The sequence below is a fragment of the Juglans regia genome, chromosome 9 (assembly GCF_001411555.2).
Source record: "Juglans regia cultivar Chandler chromosome 9, Walnut 2.0, whole genome shotgun sequence".
Classification (NCBI taxonomy): domain Eukaryota; kingdom Viridiplantae; phylum Streptophyta; class Magnoliopsida; order Fagales; family Juglandaceae; genus Juglans; species Juglans regia.
Window position 1 is genome coordinate 20410183 of NC_049909.1, and position 23637 is coordinate 20433819.

Genomic DNA, 23637 nt, shown 5'->3' on the forward strand with positions numbered 1-23637 from the left:
AATCAACCCATTATAACTTTTCATGATTACCTCCACCCTACACGCACAAACACACCATCATGCATCATGTTTCTAGCTAATACTCGCCAACTGAATTTTAAGACAGGGATGATACAGTTACTCCCTACTTTTCATGGCTTGGAAAAAGAAAATCCATATGTGCACATTATAGAGTTTGAGGAAGTAGTTACGACTTTTCATAGTCAAAATGCAACTGATGACGTTATGAGATTTAAGTTATTTCCTTTCTCTTTGAAGGATAAGGCTAAGAGTTGGCTATACTCGCTAAGACCACGATCTATTAGGTCATGGAATGAGATGACTCAGGTCTTCTTTAATAAATATTTTTCCCAACATAAGACCAATGTTTTAAAAAGGTAAATCTCCACCTTTGCACAAAACGATAGTGAGACTTTGTATCAATCTTGTGAGAGATTTAATGAGTTGTTGAGTATGTGTCCTCACCATGGGTATGAGAATTGACGTTTAGTGAGCTATTTTTATGAGAGACTTACACCTAGAGAGCGCCAATTTGTGGAGATGATGTGTAACAATAAGTTCTTACAGAAAGATCCTGATGAAGCCATATAATACCTCAATGAACTTGCTGAAAAAGCTCACACTTGGACTAGACCTAGTGCTACTGAAAGCACAAAAATGTCACGACCTACCAGAAACCAAAATGGTGGTGAAATTTACCATCTCAGTGAAGATGATAGCCTAAAGGTTAATGTTGAGATACTCACTAGGGAGCTAGATGTGTTAAAGACTAAGGACTTAAAGCCAACACATGTGGCTAATTATGTAGAGTCTTTTTGACCATGTTTTGTGTGTGGCGGGGTAGATCACCTTACCCAAGAGTGTCCCACATTTGTTGAGATGAGAGGGATGTATTAGGAACAACATTATGTCTTAGGTATGTACAAGAAGCATTTTTCATTTTTCTCTAATACCTATAATCCGGGGTGATGCAATCACTCCAATTTTAGCTGGAAGTTTGAAAACCAACCGTCTGCACAACCCCCTAGATCATATCCTGCACTATATCATGTACCTTTTATATTCTATGAGTCATTTAGAAGACACTTTGCATGCTTTTATTGAGGCACAGTGTAAGACAAACTAAAAGTTTGAATCTTTGATTACTCAGGTTGTTGAAGAAAATAAGGAGATAAAGAATCAAGTGTCTAAATTGATGAGCTCCTTGAGTGTGAATGAGCGAGGTAAGTTCTCTTCTCAAGCTCAATCCGCACCCCATGATCAACACATGACGCAAGAGAATTTGAAGGATGTGAATATCATTGTGACACGAAGTGGTAAGTCCTTACACGTCCCAACAATGAACAAAACAGAGGGTGTGGAAAATAATCAAGATAGTAGTGATACCGAGCTACCTAAGGAACCCGAGGTGACAAAGAGTCCTGTTAAGATACCATTCCTTCAAGTTTTAAAATCAAACAAGTGAACTCTAGATCCTAACAATAAAATCCTAGAGAATTTAAGGCAGGTAAAAATCAATCTTACTCTTTTGCATGTGATTAAACAAGTTCCTACTTATGCAAAAATTCTCAAGGATTTGTGTACAGTTAAGAGGAAGCACCATGTGAATGAGACAACGTTCTTGACAGAGCAAGTTAGTGCTCTAATTGAGTAGCGGATTCCTCCCAAATACAAGGGTCCTGGTTGTCTAACCATTGCATACAACATTGAAAATCATGAGTTTGGACAAGTTTTGCTAGATTTAGGAGCTAACGTGAATCTAATGCCATATTCTCTTTATTTGTAGTTGGAGTTGGAAGAAATCAAACCAACCACTATGGTATTGCAATTGGCTGACCGTTCAGTCAAAGTACCCCGGGGTGTGGTAGAGGATGTTCTAATTCAAATTAACAAATTTTATTATCCTGTTAATTTCTCAATCCTTGACACTAGCTCTGTTGTTGATACTACTTCTAAAATTCCTTTGATTTTATATAGGCATTTCATTGCCACTACTAATGCTCTTATTAATTGCAAGAATTAGCTCATGAAGCTGTCTTTTAGAAACATGACTCTCGAGGTGAATATCTTCCATATTGCAAAACAACTAGAAGATGATGACGAGAGCCACCAGACATACATGAATGACTCACTCATGGATAGGGGAGTTTCTATAGCTTATGATTTTGATCCCCTTGAGTATTTTTTTGTTAATTCTGAGTTTGATTCTATTAGTGATCCATATGATGTAGTTGATATTTGTGCTATTTTTTATAGAACTCTGATTATGGCACTTGGGCATGGCAACTGAAGTTTGAGGGGTTGCCTAAAAAATGTGAAAAACAAATTCTTTCAAGTGTGGAAGCACCCAAAGTTGAATTAAAGCCTCTGCCTAAGGGTTTAAAGCATGTTTTCCTTGATCCAGGTGATACCTTTCCTGTTATTATCTCATTTGAATTGTCTCAGTCTCAATGTGAGAAAATTCGGACCCTAAGTGAGCATAAGTCGACTTTAGGTTGGAGCATTACTGATATAAAAGGTATTAGTCCCCTGGTCTGTTCTCATAAAATTAATTTAGAGAAAGAAACTAGCCCTCGTAGAGACCCCCAGTGTAGGCTTAATCCCTATATAAAAGAAGTGGTAAAGAATAAAGTATTGAAACTATTATATGCAGGAATGATATATCTTATTGCTGATAGTAAATCAGTAAGTCCTACACATGTTGTTCCTAAAAAGTCAGGTATTACTATGGTGAAGAATGACCTGGGAGAGTTAGGCCATACAAAACTTGTGACTGAGTGGCGGATGTGCATTGATTGTAGAAAATTGAATGCTGCCACCCGGAAAGACCATTTTCCTCTCCCTTTTATTGATCAAATTCTTGAGCATGTGGCTGGTCATTCTTTCTACTGTTTCTTGGATGGTTATTCTGGTTATTATCAAATTGAAGTTGCATTAGAAGACCATGATAAAACCACTTTCACTTGTCCTTTTGGTACTTATGCTTTTTCTAGAATGTCATTTGGATTGTGTAATGCACTTGCTACTTTTCAACATTGCATGATGAGTATTTTTAGTGACATGGTTGAAAATTGCATGGAAGTTTTTATAGATGACTTGACTGTTTTTGGATCTTTTTTTATGCATGATTATTGAATCTAGAGAGAGGTTTAACTCGTGAAGAGAAGAAATTGGTTTTGAATTGGGAGAAATGCCACTTTATAGTACCTTCAGATATAGTCTTAAAGCATATTATTTATTCTAGGGGATAAAGATTGATCAACCAAAGATTGAATTAATCTCTAAGTTGCCTACACTTAGGACAGTAAGGGATGTGAGATCCTTTCTTGGTCATGCAGGCTTTTATAGGAGGTTCATACAGAATTTTTCCACCATATCTAGACCACTATATGACCGCATAGCTAAAAATACCTCATTTGAGTGGATACAAGCTTGTCAATAGGCTTTTAAAACGCTAATTGGCAAGCTTACATCAACACCCGTAATGTAGTCACATGATTGGACTTTACCTTTTGAGATAATGTGTGATGCTAGTGACTTTGCTATAGGTGTTGTTCTTGGACAGCGAAGAGAGTGTAAGCCTTTTGTCATTTACTATGCTAATAGAACTCTAAATAGTGTTCAGATTAATTACTCCACCATTGAAAAAGAGTTGCTAGATGTAGTGTTTACTTTGGATAAGTTTCGTGCTTACTTGATTGATTCTCCTATTATTATTTTCACAGATCATGCAGCCCTTAAGTACCTTCTTACAAAGAAGGATGTTAAATGCGTGACTAATATGGTGGATTTTACTTTTGCTGAAATTTGACATCACCATCAAAAATAAAAAAGGAGTGAAGAACGTAGTGGCTGACCATCTCTCGAAGCTCACATTTGAGGACACATCTGACCACCTGCCAATCAGGGATGATTTTCCCGATAAGCATTGACTTTCTATTACTTCTCTACCATGGTTTGCTCACATTGTGAATTATTTGGTTGCAGATGAGATATTGGTGGATTGGAGCACTCAGGACAGGAGAAAGTTCATGACTGAGGTACGTAATTTCTATTAGGATGCCCATTATCTTTTCAAATATTGTCTTGACCAAATTTTAAGGCGTTGCATCCCTGATGAAGAGATTGCTAGCATCTTGGAATTTTGTAACTTCCAAGCTTGTGGGGGGCCACTTTTCAATGAAGAAAACCACTGTAAAAATTCTGCAGTATGGATTTTATTCGCCCACATTGTTTAAGGATGCAAATATCTATTATCGCTCATGTGAAAAATGTAAAAAATTATGAGTTATGTCCCGTTGTAATATAATACCCTTAAATCTAATTTTAGTGATTGAAATTTTTTATTGTTGGGGCATTGATTTTATGAGACAATTTTCACATTCTTTTGGATATCAATATATTATTGTGGCAGTAGATTATGTGTCAAAATGGGTAGAGGCAGCAGCTTGCGGGAGCAATGACAATAGGACGGTAATTAAATTTCTCAAAGAGAATGTGTTATTTCGATTTGGTACACCACGTGCTATCATTAGTGATCGGGATACATATTTTTACAACCGTTCTTTTGAGGTTTTGATAAAAAATATAGGATGGTACATAAGATCTCTACTGCCTACCATCCCAAGACAAGTGGACATGTAGAACTTGCAAATAGGAAAATTAAGCAAATTTTAGAAAAAAGGTCAACCCGAATCATAAAGATTGGTCTTTGAGACTAGTCGATGCGCTTTGGGCCTACCGTACAGCTTTCAAAACTCCCTTAGGCATGTTACCCTATAGGCTTGTTTTTTGAAAGCCTTGCCACTTACCTGTGGAGCTCGAGCATCAAACTTATTGGGCCATCAATCATTTCAATTTTGACATGGGAGAAGAATGTAAACTTAGAAAATTTCAGTTGACCGAGTTAGAGGAGTTGAGAAATAATACTTATGAGAACTCTAGAATCTATAAGGTTAAAATGAAAGCATTTTATGATAAAAATATTTTGAGAAAAACGTCTAAATCTAATGATTGAGTGTTCTTATACGATTATAGACTCCATAAGCACCAAGGAAAACTTCAGTCTAGGTGGACCGGCCCTTTTGTAATGAAAAATATTTTTGCAAATGGGGTGGTAGAAATAAAGGATATTAAGAATAATCAGATCTCTAAAGTAAATGGTCAACAACTTAAATATTAATTGATAGGCAAGTTCTGGAAGTGGAAGATATTCAACTTTTGGATCCGGTCTATCAACCTTGACCACATTATGGATGTATGTTTTTCTTTATTTGTTGTATTTTATTTTTTATTTTCTCTTATTTTCTTTCTTTTCCTTTTTGTTTGTTGTTGTTTTCTTTGTTTTTGTTTGCATATTAGTTTCATTTTATAATTTTAAGTTACTATTTTTAGTGCTTGGCGAGCTACCAACGTCACTCATCAGGTATATTCTACCATTTTTAATTACTCCACATTCAAATTTGATTTTTAAACATTGAGGACAATTTTTTATTTAAGTTGGAGGTGTGGTGCAAATTCAGTATTTAAAATGCTAGTTGAAACTTTGTGGCGTATTTTTATGTGTCAAATTTTTTTAATTTTGCATCACACGTGCATCCTTTTCATATGTATATTTATTCTCATTCATAACCATTTTTGTGAATTTACCAAACCCACCATAATCATTTTTTACTGAAGCATTCACAGAACTCCTAATGCACTCATCTAAATTTTGTGGTAAGATGGTAGTTTAACATATGTAGCTAGAAAACTCTTTTGCTTAAGTATTCATGTGAATTTGGAGAGAATTGAGAGCCTACAAATGCAGTAAATTGTGATAAGTGTTCATTGATATGTTGAATTGGGCACTTCTTTCGAGAATATCATTATATGATTTGTGGTAAGATGATGGATATACTTGGAATATGACGAATGTCAACTTAAGATCAACGTTTGAGTCTTTCAAGCTAATCATTTCCATCATAGACCCTTAGTAGCCAACTTTGAGCCAATAAACACATATAGCTTTTTCTTTTCATATGACCACATTATCCATACCTCTCCATATTAAAGTATAACCTATACACTGATTTTTTCTACCTTTTTTACTTCAAAGTGTATACTAGATGTGGACTTTTTATTTATTTATTTTTTGCACGGAATAAAACAAGGGAGAGAGAGAAAGTTGGAGAACATGAGTTTTAAGGTGTTCAAGTGAGTGAGCTTCAAAGGCAAAAGTATCAAAGTTTGGTAGAAGTAGCAAAATATCAGGGTGACATAATTATTCACCAAATTATGAAAAGAAAAAGAAAAAGAAAAAGAAGCATTATTCGATAATTTGAAAGGTTGAAGAGTGCATCAAGTGAGAAATGTGGTTTATTGAGAGTTTTAATAATATTCCCTTTGTATGTACTTGAAAGTTTTTGAATCATTTTCATCATTTTTTTTATGTAGTCCCAAACTTAAACCACGTTACAACCTTTTGTGTTGACCGTTCTGATCCTAAGTAATATTTTGGAAAGAGTGGTGGAAATCTAATTTATTAGTGTTCCTATCCTAAGATCAATGTTTGCTTGTTGTTTGTACATAATTACCTAATTTCTTATGAGAGTGTGTGTACACTTATTTGTCAACTCCATAGAGAGAATCCTCACACGAAACACTTTTATACCCGTGGGTTATGGAGTTGAACCTTTCGCTTAAGATGTTCTTGATGTTGCATGTGTCAGGACTTTTGGTTAGATGGATGCAATTTGGAGCACACACACATACTGTGGATTGCTATAGGTAGATTGCTTGTGAGAGGGTTATTGGATTCCTTAGATTGTTTTGATATGTGAATTTAGAAAGTGTGAATTGGTGGCTCGTCCTTGTGATTTTCTTTAGTCACTTTCATCTCTTTTGCATATAAATTGGTAGGGACTAGCAATAAGCAAGTTGGAGGGTATGATGAGTGCATGAAAGTGCACTCTAAATATCCTATTATTAGACTAAAATGCTAAAATATGAGTAAAAATGATAAGAATTAATTTACAGGAATGAATTTATTCTTTTATTTATTCTGAGATATTTTTAAGCACAACTTTTTTTTTTATATTTAATTTCAGAGTTCATAAATTGAATGGCATGCATTTCGACTTGGACGTGGGACCAAAAGACAAAAGAAACGGAGCAGCTTTATTCCTCTTTGAAGGCTACTAGATTTGGATGGTACCTTATCTTTTGGTTGGAGACGTAATAAATGAAGAGTTTTACTTCATTTTGACTTTCTTTTTGGAGTGGAGACGTGGGAAAGGAAATGGGGAGTTTTTGAATTTACTTTGACATGACATTCCTTTTTGTTTTAGGGGGGAGACGTAGGAAAAAAAGAAAGAAAGAAAATGTTTGTTTTTTGCTTGGCCTGGTTTGGACGCTCATGTACAGATCAAGAATAAAAAATTCTCATGGCTGCCATTTGTTCTATTTTTTCCTTAAAATTTTTGTTGTCCCATTATATTTATGGGTAACTAAATTCTCAAGTAGGGCTAGGGATGAACTAGTAGGGCTGAAAACCGATGGGTTCGGCGCGGTTTCGGTGCCAAACCGACTCCGAACCGATGTCTGCCATGTGATGAAAAAACCAGCCGAAACCGATCGACTGGGGACAGAAAACCGATATTATCGGTCTTGGCGCAGTGTGGTTCGGTTCCTCGGTCTGCCGTCGGCGTCTCTGTCACGGAGGAGGGATGTGCCGCCGTTTACCATGAGAGAGTAGAAGAGAGTTGCAGGTGAAATGGAGGAAGGAAGAAGACGCGGGGAAGAAGAAGAAGAGGGGAGAGGGGCAATTAAATCCATTTTGAAACGACGCTGTTTGGCTTTTAAGCCAAACAGCGCCGTTCCATATGTTTTTTTTTTAAGTTCCAAGGGAAAAACGACGTCGTTTCACTTATTTAAGTGAAACAGCGTCGTTTTATATAAGAAATATATTGTAAAAAATATATATATAAGATGTCGGCCGGTTCGTCAGTTTAGACCGGGATTGAACCGCAGACCGAACCGGCCGACGTCGGTTTCCTTAATTTCCTACCGTCGGCCGACCGGTTCTCTGCCGGTTTCGGCCGGTTCCTGAATCCGGCGGTCGGTCTGAGTCGGCGGCGATCGGTCCGGCCGGTTTGTGTACAGCCCTATGAACTAGCACAGTAGACAGTATTTTTATTTATTTATTTAATTTATGTATTTGATTTTCAATTACTAAAACTCTTTTGTTTTATCATTCTCAATTCATTGCTGATGTTGTTTTCTCTGAATAATCATAAAATTTATTCTGTTTATGGATTCAGTCATGCATTTTCTATTGAAAGGATTAACTCTTTGATTATGTTTGGATCAATTATTTATCTATATTGATTTAATTCTTTACTACAATATCACTTCCTGAGTATATTGTTGTTGTTGGATTTTCTCAATAGTGATAATAATTTTATGTATTTTAAAAGTGGTAAATGATTTTTCAAAGGGTTACATTTGATTTAATTTTGGTTTATAAATCTATACATTCCGATTGAGAATTTTGGGAATTGAGTTCTCAATTGAGTTATTCAATGAATTAAGAATAATTAAAATACCAGATTTGTGCAAGGGATTCTCGACGCTTTATTGTTTGTCAAATTTGAGTATTTTTTCTGTTAGTTACTTTATTTCACTTTAATTTGCATTTAAAATTAATCTTTGTTCTCTATTAATTTTTTAATATTTTTTTTAGTTTCTTTGTTCCTTCTACTATTCTTTTAATTTGTCTCCTCCGTAGAATCGACACCCAAAAGATGTGCTACAACTACCGTTTTATTCTTTGGGCGTAATCAGGCAGTGTTGTCATACAAGGACCCGTTTGGATACTTAAAATATCTCAATATATTTGTAAATAGTAGTGAAATTATTTGAGTTAAGATGTTTTATTGAGTTTTGGAAAATGATAGATAAAAAGTAGCATGAGCCTAATTTTTATTTTGAAATTTGAAAAAATAGCATTGCTTTTAATTTGACTTTTTGGAATTTGTGAAATTTATAATAATTAGATGAAAATTTGCATTTGAAAGTGTATTGTGTTTAAGTGATGTTTAAGAAGTAAATAAATGAAATATTTGAGAACAATTATGTTTCCAAACGGAGCCTAAGTTTGTGACTTTTGACTGATAAATATAAATTGCTTAGATCTAATTAGGACGTGTTTGGACACTTTACTCTATCAAAATTTTGTGAATAGTAGTAATTGATTTGACTGAAAATGTTTTATTAGATTTCTGAAAATGAGGGAGAACATATTAAATAAAAATATTATAAAACTAAAATTTTCATTGAATATAAATTTTTAATATTATTTTTATTTTGAAGTTGGTATTGAATCTTATCTTTTGTTTTGAAGTTTGTAAAATTTATATTAATTTTTTGTTTAAATAACGATTAAGTAATGATTAGATTAAAATGTTAAAAATTTGAAATTAAAAGTATTTTGTATTTAAATAATGTATGAGAATAAAATTATGAGAAGTTTTAAGAATTCTAATAGTATCCAAACATGTCTTAAATGTTTAAATTTAAACTTGAGTATTTCTCTAGAAAAATTCTACTCATCATCTCTATACAGCATATACTACAATTTTTATTTTTTATTTTTTTCTCTTACCAAATGTTTGGTGTATGGATGAAGAGTAGAAGAATTCAATTAGTTTAAGAATAATAAAATTTAAAAAATTAAAAAATAAATAAAAATAAATGTAGTGTATAGAGTATGAGAATGATGAGTATCAAAACTCATTTCTCAAACACTGATACCCATATGGGTACCCATATGGTTTAAACAAACTCCCTTATTTGAAAGTTAATTTTATAATAATAATCCTTAACTTTTTGTTGTATATAATCTTATAATTTTGAAAAATCATTCTTTGTAATAGGGATAACTTTTATTTCAAACCACAAGTAGTCCTTTTCTTCTATTGTCATCGAATTAGAAAATGCATTAAAAAAATTGTAAAATAGATTAAGAAAAAAAAAGAATAGAAAAAAGATACAGAAATCAAATTCCAGATGGTAGAAACATAAATAAAGAGTACGTAGAGGGAAAAAAAAAATTCTCAGGGAACAAGTTTTATAGCAATGTTGATCTTCATACGATTTCATCTTCTTAGCCCCATCAATTGAGCTGACATTATCTATGTCTTTCTTAAGCTTGTTCTAATCCGTCGTCCGGAGGCTAAACATCGTCTGCGATGCTGCTTCAATATTTAGGGTTTAAGGTTGTCAATCCTGTAAGGTTGAGAGACAAATGCTTTATTTATAAATAAATTATATAAAATATTATTTTTAAGAGAAATACTTTAGAACGGTCAGGTTATTTTTAGCTCTTTAACAGCCCTCCAATAATAAAGTTTCATCTTAGCATTGCATAAGTTAAAGCCAAGAGGAGCACCACATGAGATTACTAGCTAGAATTAAAAGTACTATGAATGAATTGTTTTCCCTTCCCTATTCTACTAGACGAGTTGGGTTTGTTGCTTCCACGAGCCGTTGCCACCACTACCAGACCATCACTAATAGTTCGACACACAACTAGTTTGTCTCCTAAGCAGCCAATCCATGTATTCTATTTTACAGAAATTGTCAATTGCAATAAATTTGAAACAAAACTCTTCAAAATGAAAATACATAATATTTTAGTTTTTTATGTAGGCTATTTTACATAAATTACGAATTTGAATCACAATCAGAGCTAATACTTTTTTCTTCTCCACAATCCAATATTGCTTAGTACGTAGGGTCCCTTTAACATCCTAGTTGTGGTTTGAGGAGACCCGCATCCATGGTTTGAGCATAAGAGCCTTGATGAGCATCGATGTAATGATGATGGATGAATTTTTATAGCTTTGCAGCGTCGATGGGTGATGGCTGAGCGGATAGAAAGGTTATGGGTCTCTATGACGAGGTTCAAAGCGACGAGGTTCTCGAAGAGCCGCGATGAGAGAGATGGTTAGGAATGGTGAGATGAGAGATAGGGGTAATGGTGCGGTATCTGGGAGAGGGGTTGTCGACAAATGAGAGAGAGGAGAGGGGTGAGGGATCTGGTGGAGAGAGCAGAAAATTTTTCAGAAGAGGGTTTGTGTACCGTGCAGTCCTATTAGAGCCTCATGAGTGGGTTACGTGGTAATAAATTATTGGAGACTGTTTTTAATCCCTTAATAATTTGATTGATTAGAATATTTTTTATATTTTAAATATTATTATTATTTTAAAATGTGAAAAGATTAAATTATTTATTATATTTTATATAAAAATTTAAAAAATTTATAATAATAAAATGACATGAAACGATAGTTAACGCAAACAACGGCCCTTAATTGAGGTTGGAGATAGTTGGAGAACCGTACCAGAACAGTTATTAGCAAAGGAAGAGATCAGTAGAGTAGTTGCTCAGTTGCTGTAGCATCAAGAATTCTACAGTTTTGTACGGTGGGCCGCACGTGAGCAGCTCACCATTGAGAGAGCGGGCGGCGGCGGAGGGACCTTCACTTTAACGGCTTCTAGGGAATAGGTCTCTGGCTCTAGTTCTTCGACGTGAGAAGGAATTGCCGGCGATAATCCTGGGCTAGGACGAGGGAGTGGCGACAAGGCAGTCTCTTTTGTTTTCGGTTTTTGAGAGCGAATTTTCGACGATTTCGAAGTTTCATCAAGACGAAAGCGACATTCCCCACTCGAATATACTGCCCGTGAGATCCTCATCCTCGACTGGCCACCAATCGAACTCCGATGTGGACAAACGCTCAGGGTTATTGCGCTAGTTTCGGACAGTTGTAGTATACAGATCAAACCATATAGTTGCTGCTATATATTTGTTCGTACTTTTCCAGAGTCGTCCCTCCACAAAATCCAAGCACAGAGATTTGATTCAGGAACCCGAATTTGAGTCACGCTCAGACTCCGGCCCAAACCGAGTGGACTTGATTAGCCATGGACCTGGACATGGGATCCATGGCTGCCGCGATCGGGGTGTCGGTCTCGGTGCTCCGGTTCCTCCTCTGCTTCGCGGTCACCATACCCGTCAGCTTTCTCTGGAGGTTCGTCCCGGGTCGAGTAGGCAAGCACCTTTACTCGGCCTTCTCCGGCGCTGTGCTCTCCTACCTTTCATTCGGATTCTCTTCCAATCTGCATTTTTTGGTCCCCATGCTGTTGGGGTACGCTTCCATGGTCCTATTTCGCTCCCGGTGTGGCATCATCACGTTCTTCCTGGGATTCGGCTATCTTATTGGCTGGTACTTAATATTTTGCTTAAATTTTCCTTCAAATGATTCTTAAGTCTGGAAATATTTGAATTTTTGAGAACTTCGATTTGCAATGTCATTCAAAAGCCTTTTTTTCTTGTAATTTCCACGGCTCGTCGAAGGACAGAATTTGACATTAGTTTATGGAAGCATCAGAAGCTCTTTTCTTTGTCCACGACGCTACTTTCGCAGATTTTGGTATATTATGGCGTTTTAGTTGCTCTGGTTAGCATGCATTTATTGGAAATTTCGATGCGAAATGTTTATTGATGTTTAATTTGAGATTTTGGTTGCTTGATTGGTTGGTATTCTATTGAATTATGAATTGGTTGGACTTGTTTTGAATCGAATACTACAATGCTTGCTTCCTAGATGGTGAGGTAGATTTTATGGAAGGAAAATTCTACTTACCACGTAATTATCCCACTATCACGAAGTGGTATTGTCCATCAACTTTTTGATATATTTTTTAAATAAAATATAATTGATGATCCAATGGTAATGAAAAGTGCCACATTTACAAAATGGGATGAGCGTAGGATAATGGTGTAGTATATAGCATCACTCTTTTTGGTTTTTCCATCCTTTAACCATTGGCTCAATTTCTAGACATGGTATTTGTCCAGTTTCAACATAAAAAAAGAAAGGCAAATGATTTTCCTGGATTCAATTCATCTAATGATTTTGTTGTTATGCAAGAAAAAACTTAACTTTATTCTTATATTTTCCAAGCAAAGATAACAGTGTGCGGAATGTAACTGGAATATGTCATGTCTTTTGGTTTTTTTTTTGTGGGGGGGGGGGGCGCTCTTGATCATTGAAAGGAAACAAATGTTATTGTAGTCATCTCAGACTTATTGCTCAAGTTGTTCAACTGGTCGAGTTACCTTGCCAATCATGGAAGCCATGAGAGGCATGGTATCTATTATCTAACATCAAATCTGAAAAAGATGAAGGATTGTCCACACATATGATTTTTTGCACGCATATGACCTACAACAGTTTTGTGTTTGTTGTTGTAAAACTTACTTAGATGCTTGCATAAGTTTCATGTCTTTTATTGATGTTTGACAATCGAGCTGTCAGTTCCACGTGCATGAATCTATGGACTACACACATACCTAGTGAGACAAGATTTATGGTCTGCCTGCTAGATCTTATTTCAGGTTTGCTGAAGATTATCAACCGAAAAATATTGTTGCCTTTTCTTTTTGTTTTGCTTAATTGATTTTGACTTTCACTTATTGATGAAGGATGGTTAAAAATATCTTTTAATTCGTTTACTTAGAATCCAAATTCTTCAAGATATGATTCTTTATCTCGGAATTATTGACTGGTCATATATGTGTGTAGCCACGTGTATTATATGAGCGGTGATGCATGGAAGGAAGGAGGTATTGATGGCACTGGTAAGCCCAATTTCAGTCTTTTGTCTCTCGTTTTCTCCTTAGAGGTGAAAAGACGATAATCTATGTATTATTACTTTACATTGCTATGGTACAGACGTTCTGTTTTGATAAATGTGATTTATAAGCATCCGGTTCATTTATATGGCACATAACTGTCATCTAAATAACATCTTTTCTTTCCTGCTTTTTTCCTGGGTTGTGACAAGTGTTATTGCCTTCTGTTGAAAACTAGAAGTTATCTGATTAGTGACTGATAACTTCAAGATCTTTTTTGGTGCTTATTAAATTTACCAACCTTCTCTTGATTTCCGAATTGCACACCGGCATATGTTGATCAACTTCAAATTTTTTTTTTCACCTGCATAAAAACTCATCTGTGCTGCGTATATATGTCGGCTGAAATTAGGAGCATTGATGGTGTTAACTCTAAAAGCCATTTCGTGTGCAATAAATTACAATGACGGGCTGTTAAAAGAGGAAGGCTTGCGTGAGGCTCAGAAGAAAAATAGGTTGATTGAGTTGCCCTCATTGATCGAGTACTTCGGTTACTGCCTCTGCTGTGGTAGTCACTTTGCTGGTCCAGTATTTGAAATAAAGGATTATCTTGACTGGACCGAAGGAAAGGGGGTAGGTCTATCACGTTCCAAGTGTTTCTGTATTTCTTGTTATAGAGAATAACTTCTCTTAGCTTCTCTCTTCTCACTTTTCTTATATATTTCCAGATTTGGAGCCATTCAGAGAAAGGACCGTCGCCATCACCATATTGGGCCACAGTTAGAGCCCTTGTTCAAGCTGCTTTTTGCATGGCCTTGTATCTGTACCTGGTACCTCAGTTTCCTTTGTCCCGGTTTACCGATCCCATATACCAAGAATGGGGATTCTGGAAACGGATGTTTTACCAGTACATGTCTGGCTTTACAGCACGCTGGAAATATTACTTCATCTGGTCAATTTCAGAGGCCTCTATCATTATTTCTGGCCTGGGTTTCAGTGGCTGGACTGAATCATCTCCGCCAAAGCCCCGCTGGGATCGTGCCATAAATGTTGACATTCTAGGTGTTGAGTTGGCAAAGAGTGCAGTGGAGCTGCCACTTGTGTGGAATATTCAAGTCAGCACCTGGCTGCGTCATTGTAAGTTTCTCTCGTAAGTGTTATTCCATTTAATATGGGCATGCAGAACATTTTTTTTGGGATAAAGTATCAGAACATCAAACAAAGAGAGGACTTTAAAGAGAATATCTAATGTGTGTGCTTATGTAGATGTTTATGAGAGACTCGTTCAGAAGGGGAAAAAGCCTGGTTTCTTTCAGTTGCTGGCTACACAGACTGTCAGTGCTGTTTGGCATGTGAGTACAATTTCAGCCTTACGCTATCCTGATTCTCCTGAATATCTTGTTTATCTCCTGCCCTTGTTTTTGAGGTCAGACAATTCAATTTCCTTGCCAATCTTGTTTTGCATATTAAAAACAAATCCTTGCCAATCTGGCTCTATCTCACATTTATATTTGGGCCAATATTTTTGAGGTCTTTCAAACAATTGAATATACTTCTATGTTGAAACATTTATGTTTCTTGTACAAAACATTTTCACCTTATCGAGTCATTTCAACAGCTGTTCTCTTCATGGGATTTTCATCTTGTTCCAATTGTTGCTTCCTGTTTGCCATGTACCTTTTCATGTTTTAGATTAATGACTTCTTTGATCCAGGCATCCTGTATGGTAGATGTAGCAGTAAGCATATGATTGCAAATTAACATAATTCTATGGACTTATAAAAAAAAAAAAAAACATAATTCTATGGTAAATGTTGTGCCATAATCTTGTTTCAGTCATTGACTAGTTTTCATACTTTGTTTCATTAAGAAATTTTTTTCATGTTTCATTTTGAAACTTTCCTTTAATTTGATCAAGTTGCCATCTCAGGTTTATCAATGGAAGTGTGAAAACATTTTTCGTCTTCAATTTCAAATTCTACACCAATTAACCTCTGTGACTCTGTCTTTTCCTTGTCTGTGCAAATTACAGGGATTATATCCTGGGTACATCATCTTCTTTGTTCAGTCAGCATTGATGATTGCTGGTTCAAAAGGTATTGATAAGTCACCACTTATCTCCTTGTCATTTGTTGAGATAATTAACTGACTCTTTGTTTTCATGTACTATTTTGTTTCTATCCAAACAGTCATTTTCAGGTGGCAGCAAGCTGTGTCTGGTCTGATTAAGAAGCTAATGGTGTTTTTAAACTTTGCTTTCACACTTTTGGTTCTGAACTACTCCTGTGTTGGTTTCATGGTAACTTCTTCTTCTCTCTCTCTCTCTCTCTCTCTACACACACAACACACAAGCACAGCCACCCAAACAATTTGTTGGGGATTTATAGTAAAGCTTGTCGCTTTCGAGTTTCTTATGCCTATGTGCTTTTATTGGACAGGTATTAAGTCTGCACGAAACACTTGCATCATATGGAAGTGTATATTTTGTTGGAACCATTCTTCCCATAGTATTGATCCTCCTTGGTAACATAATTAGACCTGCAAAGCCGGTCAGATCTAAAGCTGGGAAAGAACAGTGAGGTAGAAAGGGCATTTTCTTCTCTTTACAATGCTGTGGATGAGATTAGGAGACTGGAAGAGCACTGCAGTCCATGGTTTCACCTTCATCTTGGCTATCTATGATGGAATGTGACCTCTGTTTTCAGCTGTGGAGCCTCTTCACTTATGACTTCAGTGTTAAGATTTTTGCTTTAAATTGTTTAAATTCCAACCACTTGGTTGGGCGTTTAGAGATCTCCACTACATGTTTCAGGACAATTATAAGGTATTTGTACTTGATCACCTTTTGACTTTAAAACCCAAGTTTTTTTTTTTTTAAATAATAATTTAATTTTGATATATTCATCATTCGACACGTATGTTTTTGGACATGTTAAATTCGGGATCACGTGACCATATCTGTCCAATGAGTGACAAAATGTTGACGTGGACAGATAGACGACTTTGAATAGTTTGGATTCGAAGATGATTTGAGATGATTTGAGATGAGCTGAGATGAGTTGAGATGGATTGTGAATAGTAATGAGATGAGTTGTGAATAGTAATGAGATTTGTGAGTTAAAGTTGCTGAATATTAATGAATAATAGTGAGATGAGTTGAGATGAGCTGAGATAACTTGTTTATATCTAAAAAGTTATCCTTAATGATGCCATCATGTCCCCACTTATGTGCATATAAATTCAAATACAGTTAATGTATCTGTTTAGCACTTTTCAATTATATCTCGAAACATCGAATTTCTTTTCTTTTCTTTTTCAATCTATACTTGAAAACACGGAAACTAATTATTGACTGAACCATCAAATTCTAACTTGTACCCTCAATTAAACTTCGATTTCAGTATTGATATAAAATAAGACATGATATATTATCTTAAATCTTAACTAAGAAGGAATGGTATTCTTCATTTTAAAGTTGTCATTCTCAGTCATAGTTGATATTGTGACGTATTTTCAAGAAGTTTTTTCTACCGACTATTTAAATGATAACTAGTTATAATGTGTCATTTCATCAGATATGATTAGGAATGATAACATTTAAAATGTGTAGAACATATCATCCACATTACTTAAATGATAAAATTTAATTTTATCATATTAGTATTTTATTATATCATATAAGTATTTTATTGTGATAAAATCATAATTAACATATACTTCGATGCAATTGGGTCCACCATTCTCATATTAAACAGAGGCGAGGTACATTCAGCGTATTTATTTTAGAGCATCCACATCGGACTCGCTAAAACTTCTTAAAAGCTAAAATATGAATTTTGTGATATTTAAACGAGCTGCATTGGATTCAGTAAAATAGAAGAGTCAAAACTTTCAGTTACAGTAAATCCATCTCATTCTTCATATATAATGAGTCATTGTTAATCATCAAATCATTATTTTATTCTAAAATCACATCTCTTCAACCGTGAATGAACTACTCTGTATATATATTTTGTTTTTCTAAACTAGTTTGGAAGTGAAAATGGTGGAAATCTGTACTCTTTTTTGAATTGTTGGTGGAAATGAAGTTTTAATTGTTCCCAGTTGGGTCAAGTTATATTTTATTTATTAATTAAATTATTAATTAACATATAGATAGTATAATTACAACATATGAAAGAAAAAATTAAAAATATTATTATTAAAAAAATAATATTATATTATTATTTTGATGAATCCAATGTGAGATTATAAATAGAAAGATTTTACATTTATAAAAAATATGTATTTTTTATCAAATTTTAAAAATAAATTTGATGAGTCTAATGTTATTGCTGTTTGGGAGAACTGCAAAAATGAAGGTAATTCAAATCCAGGAAACTATGAAGATTAATTTCACAATAATTACATTTCACGTATTAATATTTTAAAATGACAGCAGTGTCCCTCTGAGCGAACCATTAGGCAACCAGACTGGTGGTGCCAACTGGCCATAGATTTTTCCAAGTAGAGCTGTCCTTTTGAGCATGTGTATAACAGACTTTCCAGTTGGAGAAAATGAAAGCCCATTTTATTTCCTTTCATGTCCTCTCATTTCCTTACTGAGAAGCCAGAGATATCATCCATCTCCTTCACGCAATATTTTCCTTGCGCATTTTTCTCTCTCACGCACTTTTTCTCGCTGGCCACCGGTTTCCTTTCATTTTCTTTCTTCTTTTTCCTCCCTCTTCCCAATGCTTTTTGGAGATCTCAGTTCTCCTGTACTCTCTCTCTCTCTCTCTCTCTTTCTCTCTCTGTGTTGTTTCTATTATTTAAGGATTCGTTGTTAGTTTTGTTGTTTCTCATCGTTCTTTTCTTAATCACTGTTAGATTATGCAAACAATTGTTTTCTTTTCTAGGCATGCAAACAATGATTTAAAACTATTTGCTTTACTCTCACATAAACAATAGTCTATAGTTGCTTGTGATGGGACTCTGTCTAATGTTTAGTCCTTTCCACACCATGTTCTTCCATCTCAGTGGGTCACAACTGGGTTCCATTCCATTTCTCCCAGAAGCGATCTTTTGAAAGGCCAAAGGTTCTTTCTTCACTTCCGGGTTTCCCCTACTCCAAGGGAAGAACTTTGAAGCAACTTTTGTTGCCTTTTTTTTCTCTTGCTGATTTTCATTATCTCGAGCCATTTGGAATCAGAACCAAGAATACATGAATCCAACAAATTCAAAGATTGACAGCATGTTTTCGCTATCCAAAAAGAATTCTGTCGGCGATGGAGCCGGACAGAGTGTTGCAAAATTGGAAATTAGGCCAGGAGGAATGTTGGTTCAGAAGCGGGATTTGAATCAAAATTCTGTATCAATACCAACCATTAAAGTTCGAGTGAAGTATGGCTCTTCGTTTCACGATATTCGTATTAGTTCCCAAGCCAGCTTTGGTAATTAGAATTCTTGATACTTCTAGTCTTTCTTCAATTAAGAATTTGATTCCGAGTTTTCAAGTAATGGAGAGGAATCGAATTTTCTAATGGAAGTTGATTTTTATTTTTTTATTTTGCAGGGGAATTGAAGAAAATGTTGGCAGAACCCACTGGCTTGCACCCTCAGGATCAGAAGCTGATATTCAAGAACAAGGAGAGAAGTTCCAAAGCCTATCTTGATGCAGAAAGAGTTAGAGATGGATCAAAAATAGTTCTTGTTGAGGACATTGTAAGCAGGGAAAGAAGGTGCCTAGAGATGTTAAAAAATGCGAAAGTTGAGAAGGCCTCAAAATCCTTGGCGGAAATCAGTTTGGAAGTGGATAAACTTGCTGGGCAGGTACATTTTTTCATAAGGAAAACATAGAATTGTTTCATCGAGGAATTGAGGAAAACATAGATTTTGATAAACTGTTCTTTTACTGCAATTCGCTAGCTCACTGCTTTGGAAACAACAGCTTCTAGAGGCGGGGAAGTCTCGGAAATGGATGTAGACAATTTGACTGAAATGTTCATGGAAAAATTAGTTAAGTTGGATGGAATTGTTGCTGAGGGAGACCTAAAAATGCCGAGAAGGGTGCAGGTATTTTTGGATTTTTAATTACCTCTTTAGCTCTAGTAACACATTTTAGAGATTCTCATTCCTCATAAAGCCAATAAGGTAAAGTCATTAACTCTGGAATTGACATCTTAAAGGTGGGGAGAGTCCAGAAGCACATTGAAACTCTTGATGCATTGAAGTTGAAAAATTCCAAACCCAGAAGTAGTGGAGATAAAAGCCCATGTCAGCCACAAGCAGATTCATCCAGGCAACAGTCTATGCCAATGCCAATACAGCAGGTACAACTGAGGCAGAGGGAGCCTACAGGGAAAATGCCAATGCTGCTGCAGAAACCTGAGTGGCATTCTGAGTCAATTGTGGTAACAACACAATGGGAAACCTTTGATTAATACATTGAACTTCAAGTTGGTTCTAAGCAAAGTTTGGATCAAACCTTATGCAGATTGGGTTATTTTGTCATGGATTTTATTTATTCTTTTCTTGGGGCTAGTTTGTTTCTTCCTCCACTCTTTTCTGTCTCGGATCTGAAATGATTTCACTTCTTCTCTGAAACATGATGCAGGTGTGCATACATGGTCATCTTTACTTTTCTGCAACTTCAGTTCTCTACAATTTGTATATAGAATATGTTGGATATGAAAAGAGACGAGGGGAGAAATGTACACTGTGGAATCTGGATACAGGGTTTATGTATACTTAAAATGGTCACTTAGATATCAATCTGTTGTACATAATTTGGGGATGATGGTATTTGATTGGAAGAACCTGTTGCAGCAGCTGTCAGTGTTGACTCTTTGTTTCTATGTGTGTGGTGGGGCTTGGAACCATATAAAGTCAATCGTAGCCTTAATTTTTATTCCGAAATAATTAATGTAGATCTAAATAATGGCTTGGGACCATTTCGCCTATCAAGTCCACTTTTTGATAGAGAAATAGCCTCTTGTATATGCAGATTGCAGAGTAGTAAATGCCGAAGTAAATCCTTTTAATTTTTTGTACTTGCTTTTTGTGAGGCTGCAACAGTTCAGAAATAATTAAACCACTACCTCGATATTCTTCTTCTTAATCAAACCATAATGATAAGAATGAAAGAAAAGGCTGTTATCATCTCAATAATACGCGCCACCCCTTAATTTTTCATTAAAATTGGCCTGAAAATAGCTCGTGGATTGGAATCTGCCTTTTCGGATTGCTTGCAATTGTTGTGATTGTCATGTGATTACCTTCTTTTTCTGCTGCTGCCAGAAGTGCAAACTGCAGAATGCGATCAATAAAAGAAGCTCAAGCGCATGCAGTGATGACTTGAATCTCTCATGGTTTTCAAGCATGTATGTCAGTTGCTTCTTCCCATTGATTTGCTTTGGAGTAAAGAAACAAGAACAGGGCCATTGATCTGTACCATGAGGGGAGGGTGCAGAATAACATTTGCCAGCAATGATTTGTACCATGAGGAGAAGTTGCAGTAAAAAATTAACTATCTATATTGGTGACAATAGTTCCACATAGAAGTTTACTGTTGATCATTATCCTCTCTTGTATCTTAAGATTAAAAAAAAAAGACACAAAGATTCACGTAGCTCGACAACGTGCCTATGCCCACAAAACTGCAAAGAATTTTATTTAACGAGCCAAAATGGGTCAAGCCTCTGCTTCATGGGCCATGACTCATTGAAAATCCACCAAAAAATAGCGCCATCAATTATGAGGGGCGCTGAAAATATTCTATAACAAGGTGATAATATTCTAACACATACGATAGAAGATCTAATAATCAATGCAGATTATATCATGCATCCGTTTATATCTCCAATTGCACAGCTGTTAGCCACAGCAGAATGCTTTGATAAAAAACAATGCAATTCAGATGGAAGTTTCAAAGTAAATAATTTTAGAGAATCGAGTCAATTTCATCTGCTCAGTATTAGTATTCCTCAGCATCCATCAAACTAAATAGAATTAAAAATAGCAGACCAGTAAGTGGAAAGTACTCTGTGCCTCATGTACCTGAATATGGAAATTAAGATTCAACGCAAGGTGGAAGTTCTTATCAGAGACTAGTAATGCTAATGAAATGGACCTTACGGGCAGATGGGCATGCAGCCATGACAACACCCAACACGTACACGCCGAATGGGACCGATTAACCAGAAAGCCAGCCTTGCTTATGCAACATAAAGACATAGCACATAATGCATTCCTATAATCAGTGAGTTTTGGACTAATCTGGACCAGATTATCTGGTATCCAACATGGACGTGTCGTGAATAAATTATCTTTTAATTTATATATATTCAAGTGGCAAGCACATGCATGATGTCTGTAGTAGTAGTAGTGGTTCAGGCCAGCAAGTCCCACTGAAACGAAGCACCCAGAAACAACTTGTTTGTTCCCATTTTTTCGGTGAAAAGGAATTTGAGCATCCCTTTTACATGTATTTACAGGTTTATTCACGTAACAATTAATTTAAGGCCGTTAGATGTCAGAAGAAGCGACTTTAAACACCATTTTAAGGTTAGATGTTTTTTTTGGTTGCAAATATATATATATATATATATATATATTTGTTTGTCACGAAAAGCATATCATCGGTAATAAGCATCTTTGTATAGACCATATATAATTTAGTTGCAAATAAATACATGGGTTATCGTTGAGAATATATTACGTAATTGCAACGTCTGAGAAAATATTTTTTTGAGATTAACCTTTGCCCACGCGGTATTTGCGATGACAAATCAACTAATCAAAATCGTTGCAAGGAGTCTTTTACGACAAAAAATAGACAATCAATCTCCATTCTCACCCTGCATCAAGTCGAACTCTTTTATTAGATCCTCCGCCGCATTTACCTCCACACAAACGCTAGCATTAGCAGGTTCTGCATCTTGACACTGTAATATTGTCTGTATGCATGATCAATCTTCCCACCGCACTAGCTAGTATTGTCTGTATTGTAGCATGAAGCATCACTTTTTATATGTGTTAAGACAGTATTTTGTAACCACCAGTTTTGACGACGCTCCACGTGTCTGTAAGGGAGGAAACAATGGTGGTTGGGTGTGTCCGTGACATTTCTCGATGCCAAAGTCAAAATGTATCTTTGAGGGAGAAGAGAGATCTGGAAGAGCTAAGAGAGTTCAGAAAGTGATTAACCTCCTTTTGTTACGAGAATTTTTCTATTTATACAAAATTCCTTGACGGATTCCTGATCCTTTTGTTAATGTAATGATCACTTCTTGTTCTGGGTGCATGGCGTAGCATTTAATGTGGCTGTTCGTAGCAACAACAGGAACTCGACTTTGGTGCCGGTCATTCGACGTTGCATTTAATGTGGTCGATCCTGTAGGGAATAGGATCCCGACCAGTCTTTCCTTTGATAATGCGCCGAGTTCGAGAGAGTGCCACATGTTTCTCCCTTATTGGGCTGGCCTAAGCTTCTTCCCTGTCATCTCCTGACCCTCCAAGTCATGGGTCACGGACTTTAACCCACAGACTTTAGTTGAGTCGCCCAAACTTGGCCCTCCTAGTATAAAAACTTCCTTCCAATATGCATGAATGAATCATGAGAGAGAGATATATATATATATATATATATATGTTGTAATTCTATTTTGCTTATAGTGCCAAGATCATAAACTTATTATGCCAAGATATGTCAAGAACTTGTTTCAAGCTTAGAATGCAGTAAACGAAAGTAACACACAAGAATTACGTGGTTCAATCCTTGGATCTACATCCATAACAGGAAATATCTAGAGATTTTATTAATGATCTATAACCACAGCTTTTGAGAATACAAGATCACACACACACTCAACCTCTCTTTTACAAAGCTCTAAAAAAAACTCTTTGTTTTCTCCTATGAATTTTAGAAAAATGTATATCTATCATTTACCACCAACTCATGCTTATATACAGATGTGTAG

The 23637-nt window shown here is 35.7% G+C and overlaps 2 protein-coding genes and 1 non-coding gene across 3 annotated transcripts; 2 read left to right on the forward strand and 1 right to left on the reverse strand.

Annotated features, from left to right (window-relative positions):
* Positions 1-365: 365 nt before the first annotated feature.
* LOC118349514 lies at positions 366-473 on the reverse strand. The gene has a single exon (XR_004802471.1). It is a non-coding gene; the product is annotated as a small nucleolar RNA R71 (small nucleolar RNA).
* Positions 474-11964: 11491 nt separating this feature from the next.
* Positions 11965-16592, forward strand: LOC108997125 (lysophospholipid acyltransferase 1-like). The gene is made up of 8 exons (XM_018973268.2): positions 11965-12266; positions 13629-13684; positions 14091-14311; positions 14407-14815; positions 14945-15030; positions 15711-15774; positions 15868-15977; positions 16117-16592. The coding sequence occupies exons 1-8, from the start codon at positions 11965-11967 to the stop codon at positions 16255-16257; spliced, it is 1389 nt and encodes a 462-aa protein (XP_018828813.1). The 3' UTR covers positions 16258-16592.
* A 1679-nt stretch (positions 16593-18271) lies between these two features.
* LOC108997012 (BAG family molecular chaperone regulator 1-like) lies at positions 18272-20681 on the forward strand. The gene is made up of 4 exons (XM_018973083.2): positions 18272-19110; positions 19233-19489; positions 19586-19732; positions 19846-20681. The coding sequence occupies exons 1-4, from the start codon at positions 18882-18884 to the stop codon at positions 20098-20100; spliced, it is 888 nt and encodes a 295-aa protein (XP_018828628.1). The 5' UTR covers positions 18272-18881; the 3' UTR covers positions 20101-20681.
* Positions 20682-23637: the final 2956 nt, after the last annotated feature.

Bases quoted from the DNA above. Each gene is read 5' to 3' on its own strand.
- LOC108997125 (XM_018973268.2), top strand. From the start codon at position 11,965: ATGGACCTGGACATGGGATCCATGGCTGCCGCGATCGGGGTGTCGGTC. The intron at 15,031-15,710 runs GTGAGTACAATT...TGCAAATTACAG, and splicing joins CTGTCAGTGCTGTTTGGCAT to GGATTATATCCTGGGTACAT. The intron at 15,775-15,867 runs GTATTGATAAGT...CTATCCAAACAG, and splicing joins GATGATTGCTGGTTCAAAAG to TCATTTTCAGGTGGCAGCAA.
- LOC108997012 (XM_018973083.2), top strand. From the start codon at position 18,882: ATGAATCCAACAAATTCAAAGATTGACAGCATGTTTTCGCTATCCAAA. The intron at 19,490-19,585 runs GTACATTTTTTC...GCAATTCGCTAG, and splicing joins TGGATAAACTTGCTGGGCAG to CTCACTGCTTTGGAAACAAC. The intron at 19,733-19,845 runs GTATTTTTGGAT...GACATCTTAAAG, and splicing joins AAATGCCGAGAAGGGTGCAG to GTGGGGAGAGTCCAGAAGCA.